This window comes from Fukomys damarensis, unplaced genomic scaffold (assembly GCF_012274545.1).
Source record: "Fukomys damarensis isolate Sample0158 unplaced genomic scaffold, DMR_v1.0_HiC HiC_scaffold_19, whole genome shotgun sequence".
Classification (NCBI taxonomy): Eukaryota; Metazoa; Chordata; class Mammalia; order Rodentia; family Bathyergidae; genus Fukomys; species Fukomys damarensis.
In genome coordinates, this window is record NW_022900931.1 from 49080843 (window position 1) to 49090317 (window position 9475).

At 37.8% G+C, this 9475-nt stretch overlaps 1 protein-coding gene across 1 annotated transcript; it reads left to right on the forward strand.

Annotated features, from left to right (window-relative positions):
* Positions 1-1110: 1110 nt before the first annotated feature.
* LOC104850973 (olfactory receptor 6N2) lies at positions 1111-2058 on the forward strand. The gene has a single exon (XM_010608089.1). The coding sequence runs from the start codon at positions 1111-1113 to the stop codon at positions 2056-2058; it is 948 nt and encodes a 315-aa protein (XP_010606391.1).
* Positions 2059-9475: the final 7417 nt, after the last annotated feature.

Here is a 9475-nt window from a genome sequence, read left to right on the forward strand (position 1 = left end):
CTCCCCAAGAGGGATCCATACAGAGAGCTACTCGAGCTGCACTCAATAGCTCCAGGGAATACACAAGGAGCCTCGGGGATTCTGAGGTATAAAGAAGCAGAGATAGAAGAGTTACCAAGGAAGATGCTCCAAGTTCTAATAACATTCAGGTAATGGGCAAGGGTGAGGCAGAAGAACTGAAAATAGCTGAAGAATTGTTCTCTTAGGAGGTGGAAGGGAATTCAGAGGACATTGGTTTCAATGCCCCTCCAAAACCCATAATGTTTTTTAATCATTTTAGGGAACTATAACTTATCTGTGTCATAATTGTTGTGAAAAATAACTGCTTAAATCTTTTTTTTTTAATTTTATGGAAGAGGAAGCTGTGACTAAGTGAGACATTGCTCGGGCCAATGCGGATTGCTTGTTAGTTTCAGAACAAGATCGCACAGCCAGTCCCTGTGGGTGGAAAAAGGATGGCCCGGGGGCTCTAACCTCTAGGAATCTTTGTCGTAAGTCTTTTTGGGAATCATTTAGAAAGTATGGTGTGACACTTGGGTGAATAACCAGCAGGCACCCTGAATCCAAGAATTTAGAGCTCACTCTCAGAGTCTTTGCATCACTTCCATTTCTTGTATCTCCATTTTCGAGTTCTTACCAGAATAATCTACATTTTCCACTGTCGACAGACTTCCCTGAAAGAGGCCTCAGTGGTCGCTTTTAGATGACATTGTTGTTTCCTTTACCGTAGCCAGATATTGCTGGGAACTATTTGAGAGAGAGAGAGAGAGATGTAGATATTTTCCCTTTTTCTTTTTATAGGACAATGACATAGGAAAGAAACATAGTGGCTTGAATTTCTAAAATTCAATATTATAAAAAGGATAAACTGAGAGAAGGAGCTTCCCTTTCTAAATCTAAAACAGTCACCCACATATGGTCTGATGTAGGACAATCATTTTTGCTTTGGAGCTGTCATTCCTCCATTGTAAAAGGATGAATTTATTAGATAGTGCTGAGGTTCTCTCAGGTGCTCACATTTGGGCTCCATGGTAATGGGAATATCTTCTGAACATAAGAAGAATCCTGAAGTCATTCAACTTCTGCCTTTACCCTTTGTTGCTAGGAATCATGGATCATGTCAACCACACCTGGGATCAGACTTTTGTCCTTGCTGGTTTCAATATCTCTGAGATGCTACGACCTCTTGCCTTCCTTGGGACCTTATGTGTTTATCTCCTCACTCTTTCAGGCAACGTGCTTATTATTGTCTTGGTTAAGGCTGATTCTGGGCTCTCCACACCCATGTACTTCTTCATCAGTGTGCTGTCCTTCCTGGAGCTCTGGTACGTCAGCAGCACGGTGCCCACCCTGCTGCACACCTTGCTCCATGGGAGTTCACCGATCTCATCAGTCACGTGCTTCACACAGCTGTATTTCTTCCATTCCTTGGGCATAACAGAGTGCTTCCTTTTGTGTGTCATGGCACTGGACCGCTACCTCGCCATCTGTCTTCCACTCCGCTACCATGCACTGATGAGCACACAGGTACAGAGATGGTTAGCTGGGGCCTCCTGGATGGCTGGCTTCTCAGCTGCACTTGTGCCAGCCAGCCTCACTGCCACTCTGCCCTACTGCTTGAAGGAAGTAGCTCATTATTTCTGTGACCTGGCACCCCTGATGCATTTGGCCTGTGTGGACACAGGCTGGCATGCTCAAGTCCATGGGGCAGTGATTGGTGTGGCCACCGGGTGCAACTTTGTGCTCATTTGTGGACTCTATGGTGGCATCCTGAGAGCTGTCCTGAAGCTGCCCTCAGCTGCCAGTCGTGCCAAGGCCTTTTCTACCTGCTCTTCCCATATGACTGTAGTGGCACTGTTCTATGCTTCTGCCTTCATGGTTTATGTGGGTTCACCAGGGAGCCGAGCTGAGGGCACTGACAAGCCTATTGCCTTAGTGTATGCCCTCCTTACTCCACTTCTCAATCCTATCATCTATACCCTTCGCAACAAAGAGGTAAAGGAAGCAGTGAGGAGGGTCAGTGACAGGATCAGGAAAATTTGGAGGGGACCCTTATGATCTCTTTGGTATAATCCATATTCTGAGTAACTGTGAGAATCAGCTGTTTGGCTATTCACCTGGTCAGAGTCAAAGTAAGCATCAATAAAATAACCAGTCAGATTATTAGTCAAGTATATTGCAAACATTCGTATGGAACATGTAGGTAAAAGGAGGTATGGTCTCTCATTACTTCTCAAAGTACTGGGGTGAAAGGAAATAAGATCATAAATAAGCATTTTATTTGAATTATGACTAAGGGAGAAGCTCAACTCAAAGAAAGAAGAAAAACTAAAGCTAGAAGTTGGCACTTCAAGCAAGGCAGAGTTTTGCAGAAAGGTTGAGAAGAGGGCAAACTGGTTGTGTAAAATAAAAAAAAAAGGAGACTAAAATGGTAGATTGTGTGAAATTTCAGATAAGGAGCAGTGAGCCTGGAGAGAAAACTTTCAAGTTGGATTCCTGTTATCCCCAGTTATCGTGTGACCAAAGGCAGCTTAGTGGAGGACAGAATTCTTTTGGAAGGTGGACAGAAGCTAGAGATGGTAATGCACCATCTTATGCTACCCGAGTAGAGTATTGGAGATGAGAATATTGTCTGGGTTTTCCTTCTGTATCATGCAATCCACCTGAAAACAGGATTTGAAGCCATTTTTTAAGACAACCAGAAAATAAACAAAAAGCTTAAAAATGCTATATATAAAGTCTACACATACAAAGTAGAAAGGAGACTGAAATTAAAAGCAGAAATTGAACTGTATTCTCTGATCATACCTTGGGACCCTTCTCCCCCAGCTCCCTACCATTTCTATGTTGAGCAGGGTTTGAAAGTAACTCATTAAACGCAACCTCTATACTTTAATAATTTCAAAATTTAGAATTACCTGCTAAAGGAAGGTAACATCATTAGTGAGAAACAACTAAATCCTTGACAGAGTCTAAGTCCTATAGAGTCTTGAATATTTGAATACTGTTCATTTTTTTCCTCATATATTTCATTGCTAAAAAATCAATTGCTTTCTAAATATCTCTCCTATGCAAGAAACAGTAGCTGTTTTCTAGTATATTTTTATTTAGTATTTATAATATTCCTATGGAAAAGATGCATCATCCCATTATTTACAAAATGAAATTAGAAACATTACTGGAATTCCTCTAAGCAGACACAGATTCAACCGTAGATCTGTCCCTGATGCTTGAGCAGCCTTGGCAATAATCCCTCAGCCTCATCCTCTCTCTGCAAAATGAGTGCTGCCTGTGCACAGCTGCTCACATTCCTTCCAGCTTAGGGAGTGTTGATTTTATGATTACAACACTTCTTGAAGAAATTAAGAGTGGAAAGAAGGGTGAGTTTTGAGCATTTACTACAGATAGGTGTTGATGAAGAGTGAAGTTTGACTTTTTTTGGACTATATAAACTTGGGCAAAAAAAAAGTCTTAACTTCCCTCTGAATCCTGTTTTGTTTTCTTTAAAAATGATCTATTACAAAATATTAAAAATTATAAGAAATTAAGCACATGGTGTGTCTGAAAGCAGCTCTAATTTCTCATAGACAAGAAATAGAGTGATTAGAGAAGAGACATCGAATTTGTCCTCCTTGATTTCAAACATGAATTCTACCTTTTAACTTCTGCTTGACTTACGCAACACATTAAATTTCTCAGTGACTTGGTTTCCATATCTATAAAATGAGTGGTAATAGGGCATTAAATAATGTGGTGATGTCAATCATTTTTGTTTCAAAACTATGTTTCTTATGCATACATTTCTGAAGTGGAAATTTCTTTCCTTGAGAATGTACACTTTCTCTCTCTCTCTCTCTCTCTCTCTCTCTCTCTCTCTCTGTACTGGGCAGTGAACTCAGGACCTTGCACTTGCAAGGCAGGCATGGTAGCACTGAGCTAAATTCCAGTCCCGACATCGATCTCTTTTTGAAACAAGTGACCAAGTCATCTTTCCACAAACTGAGTATCGGTGCTGTCATTGAAGCCTATGCTGTTCTTCCAAATGCAGGGTGCATTATCTCATTCTGCTGGTCTTCTAAATCTATTGCTTTGGAGCTCCTTTCAGTTTTCCTCTCTCCACCTCACTTCTCTCAGACCTCATTTTTTTTTTTTTTTTTTTGTGATTTGTAGGGCATCACAGGAACTCTGTGGTTTCCTACGGAAGTAGCACTAGAGAATGGCTGGAAACAGATTACCTTTAACGATTTTTATCCCATTAATTAGTAGCTCTCTATTAATTAACTCTGTAGGAGACATACTCTGTGGCGAGGCTGAGACATTTGCTCCTGTTGTGGAGGCATAAATTGCAACATAACAACTCAAAGCACGGTGGAGCACACTGTTAACTCCTAGCATAACCCTTGGTATCCATTGACACTTGAACAAATGAATAAATGAACTCTTAGGAGTTGACGAGTATGGTAGGCATTGAATTCTTCTATAACACCACCAAAGAAAATTATGTTCATGCATAACTCTAAATTCCCCTTGTATGCATTTGATAACTTTTCATTCTTGAAACCAAAAGTTTTCTTCTTTTAGAATATACAGTTTAGGTCATACTTGGCACAGAGATTCTCAAAATACACAACTAGCCTGTATGTGGAGTCCCTGAGTCCTCACCTTGCCAGTTACCTAATGAAAGGTGAGTTAAAGTTGGAGTTCCTGTTGTAGGAAGGGCTTTAACAGATAGCATCTTTTCTGCTCACCTTACTTTGCCCTATAAATATCATCACTTCCTGTAAGTGCTATGATGTAGGTAAAATAGAGCTTAATGTGTGAAATGTTGGGGTGAAAACCAAGGTAATTCTCGGCCAGGGATTTAGCTCAGTGGTTCTGTCACCTGCTTCGCAAGCACAATATACCAACTTTGATTGACGGTATGAAATCCCCCCTCCAAAACAAAACAAAGCAAAAAACAAGGTAACTCTTGGCCACTTCTCCCTTACTAACATCCAAAAACTGAAGTGGTGGATGGAAAATTAGAAGGAAGGGCCAAAGGGCAACACAATCACACCATTTATGTTGTGTTAGCCTATTTATGTAGTTTGTATTCCAAACACAAGTATGTAAGGGAGCAAGAGGAGGGGCAGTTAATAAACACTTGGAATGCCAAGTGGAAATTAGGGCTGCCTGACACAGCAATGCCAAATGACCACAAGGTATCATTGTGCATTCATACTATTTTTTTACAAAAATAATTTTATTTTTCTCAATAAATAATTCACCTGGAAGTCCAAATATTAATGTAACATAAAAGGAATTATAGAGACAAGTCTTGCTCTAACTTTGACCTATAAGATCCTGTGTATTATTTACTTACCCCTGGTAGACATGACCTTCAATTGTTTTCTTGTATGATTACCATGTTTGCTTTGTAAAACCCAGAAAAGAGCAACATTTTTATCTCCCATTCTTATGCATAAGGTCCCATACCATATAGTTTATTCTATGCTCTATTCCCATATCTCAATAAAGAAGGTTGGAGGGCTGGGGATTTTGCTCAGAGATTCCACTGCCTGCCTCAATAAAGAATGTTGGAGATACATGTATTTTCTTATGGAGTGTACATAGGCACTTTAAAATAATAGCTCTGTGGTATCCCATGGCATCTTTAATTTCACTAGTATCTGTGAAAGGACTCTTGTGTTGCTCCTAGTTTTGGCTATTACAAATGCACTGTAAAGAATAAGCTTGTATATGCATCCTTTCCTGAATATTACATACAAATTTCTACAAGTGGGAACCCTGGGTAATGGTCCAAATAACTTTGGTAAATATCCCTGAATTTTCTTCAAAAGTAATTATACCATTTAGCTCTTTAATCAATAAGGACGGAGAATGTATTTTTCTATAACAACTTCAACTGTGTTTTCATAAATGGTTAAATATTTATAAATGGGAAACCTGAGACATTAGTTCTCCTATATTTTTAAAATTCAATCTACCTTATTACGTTTGGGGTATAATTATGGTTTAAATTGAAAGAAACATTTGTTTTTATTTTGTTAGTATTTTTGACAGTCTATCCCCTCTCCCACCACAGAGTAAATATCTTAAAAGAAAAACAGTATTTTATACATCTTATCCAAGTACCCAGAATAAGGTATAGAGGAAAAAGATATTTAGAATTTGTATTAAGCAAATGAATAAATAAACAAGTGTGAAGTTACTTCTCATATTATTTTAATTGTATGTGGTGTTATTTTTTCTAATGCTTTAAACATGCATTTTAAATGTTATACATATAAATATAGCACAATAATGGTGCATGTTAGGTATACATTTATCACTGATGATTTGTACCTTTACATAGTTTATCTTGATTCTTATTTTGAAGTTCTTTATTTCTCTTTATTTTAATTGTATGTGGTATTATTTATTCTAACCCTTAAATCATGCTTTTAAATGTTTTACATATAAATATAGCATAATAGAAATGTTTACAAGAATAAAATCTAAAATTAATTGTAACTTTACAACTGTAAAAGTTATTCATCTAATTGTTTCTAGTTTCTAAGTAATACATGCTATTTTCTAAAGTACTAGCAATAATATGGTGAATTTTTGAATATGTTGAATACTGCTTTTTCTTTAAAATTTTTAACCTAGGTAATTGTAGATGCAATCTATTTTTTCAAATAAATACTTACTTGATGCTACTATAATTAGCTCTTTTTTTCTTACTTCATTCTGGAAACAGAGTAAATGATAAGTAAATATTCTCCACTGAGGCAATAACATAATGATTATTGCCACTGACAGGCAGTGACTATAGTAGGACCTTACTTGGAAGCCTAAATTCTTCTGTCATCATTCTGCTTTAACTGATTCTACATGATATGCATGATTCCCACACTCAGGAATTGAGGTCAGATGAAAATTCTGCTGAGGGATAGAGTGCTGAGCATTATAGATAACACAGTTCATATGACGCCATTCACACACACAAATAGAGAATGATATCCAGATATACAAATGATGCGGAGAGTCTGTTTTGAAATCTGCCTTACAAAAAAGGTATGTAGAAGTACAAATGTGGTGTTACTCTATAGAGAAATAAAAACAGAGTTTATGCAGGCACTCTGAGTACAGCCTAAACATCGATTTAAAGAGTCTAGACAGATCACTAGTCTATCCTGATCCTAAAATAGGGCTGAAGACAAGGGAAGTCACGGGGTTTGGGAATGTGGGAATTTCAGTAATGGAGAGAAGGGTAATACAAATGTGGGTACTAGAGATTAGCCAGGTTTCCAGAGGAAGTAGGGTATTGCCTCAATACTGGGTAAGATTGAATGAGACTCAGATTTTCCAAATACTCCAGAGACTCCCCAATATGAAGCTACATTAGTTCTTTCAGAAACAACTATTGTGTTTTCTTCTGGCTCAAAAATATCCATCTGTCAAATAAAGTTTTTCTAATTTAATCTCAGGATAGTCAATGGTTTCTTTATATGTAAAACAATCCACTTGTTAAGTTTCTATGGCTATTTCCTGCTTTAAATTTAATTTAGGAACTTCCTTGTCCCCACTTATGTCTCTGAAAGTAAAGGTAGATGGGAATCTATCTAGATGAATGATTTTATGATATGGTTTCTCTGGAATCTGTACCTTTCCAAATCCACACTCAGAGACAGTACTGAGCTCAGGTGATAATAACATGACGACTTTCAGTAAAATATTGAGGATATGTTTATAAACAAATGTCATCATGTAAAAGTAACTCTCATGAGGAAAAACATCATTGAAATAATACTGATGGTAACATCACCATGGATAAGAATCTTCCTGATGGAAAATTAGACCACTGCACCAAGAAACATGTTTAGATAAGTGATAAGAAATGACTGAAACAATGAATAAATGAAAGAGGTTGCCATGGAGAGAGAGTGGTGGTTTTCAAATGAAGGTAGAGATGATCAGCGGAAAGGTAATGATGTGCTCACGGGGAAGTGAGGTTAACACTGACAGATGAGAAATCTCTTTGCAAAGAGTATTTTGTACATTATAAAGTTCACTTCTTGGGTGCCTAAGTGTTTGTTCATGCATCCACAAAGATATACAATATGGATTGTCTTTTAAATGACAAATTTCATGGTAACTGAAAAGTTTTACAAGGCCTAGATGAAGGAACATTCCTGGGTTAAATTCTGCAACTCAGAAATGAGGTTTGCAGAATCAAGAAAAGAGATTTACAGAGCAAAGCTTATCTGTTTTACTTCTCTGTGCTCAACTTCCTGCCCCAGAGAGACGCACACTGTCAGTTGCTTTTTAAAACCCAGGGAACTTTGAGCCCTGGGAGATCCAAATTTCCTGAAACATGAAACATAATGAGGGTAGCGTCTTGGGGCAGAAAAAGAGACCACGGAGGATACAAGTTCTGTTGTTATCACTCAATTAATTGGCAGGGTGGTGCAGAAGAGATGAGTACTGAAGAGAAGTAGGGGTGGCTTCTGCCTCTCGAGTGTGGTTTATGGGGCTTTGGAAATAAAAATCTAGAAAAACGGATGTAAACCACCCATCTCCACAGCCATCTGATAAAGATCTTTGGATTATTTTAGAAATTCACAGACAGATTTACAAGGAAATGTACAAAAACCCAGCTAAAATTCTTAATTTTAAAGAAGGTGAAGTTGAGGTACAGTGTAGAGAAATGATCAGACTCAATGTTTGTTCTGTGTGAGGGGTAAAATGTTTTACAAAGACAATTGTCTCTAAGGTTTTGCTTTATTACAATCCTCCTTGATCTACAAAGCATGGACTTTGTTGATTCTCTCCTCTCCCAAACTTCTTTAGAATTATCCATGCGTGTCTTCCTTTAAGATCTTTCCTGCCAATAGACACTGTCTACTTATTATTTAAGCCATTTTACAGTTCTAAATATTGGCAATCACTAGTAGAATATCCAGATTTCCTTTGTCTGCAACTTTTCTTCCTTAACCCTTCAGTGAGAACATTGCTGCTTTCCAGAATGCTCCCTAAAGAAACCTTACCAGTCATTCTAGAAAGCATATTTCTTCTTTTCCCACAACATAGTATAGGTTGTTGTTGAGTTGAAGTGTACAGTAAAGGACAATATCTGAAATTACTATGAAATATTTCATTTGAGAATGTAGGACAATGAGCATGGGGATTTTCCTGGCTCTTGACTCCTCAAAAAAAGTGTGAGAGAAAATTCTGGTGCCCAAAACTATAGGGCTAAACAGTAAGACAAGGGTTGGCTTGTAAGATAGGAACCTGGACCTCCCTCCAACTTTGTCAGAAACAGAGCACTACCCAAGAAACTATTTTTGTGTATCAGTACTTAGTTCTTCCTTTGAAATGGAAAAAGTTTTGATTGGATAATCTCTAAATTATCTTTCCAGTTCCTTTGGTCCTGAAGAAATTGTGTAAGAGAAGACACCTGAAGAGACTTCTTCTGCCTTTACCCGCTGCT

Bases quoted from the DNA above. Each gene is read 5' to 3' on its own strand.
- LOC104850973 (XM_010608089.1), top strand. From the start codon at position 1,111: ATGGATCATGTCAACCACACCTGGGATCAGACTTTTGTCCTTGCTGGT.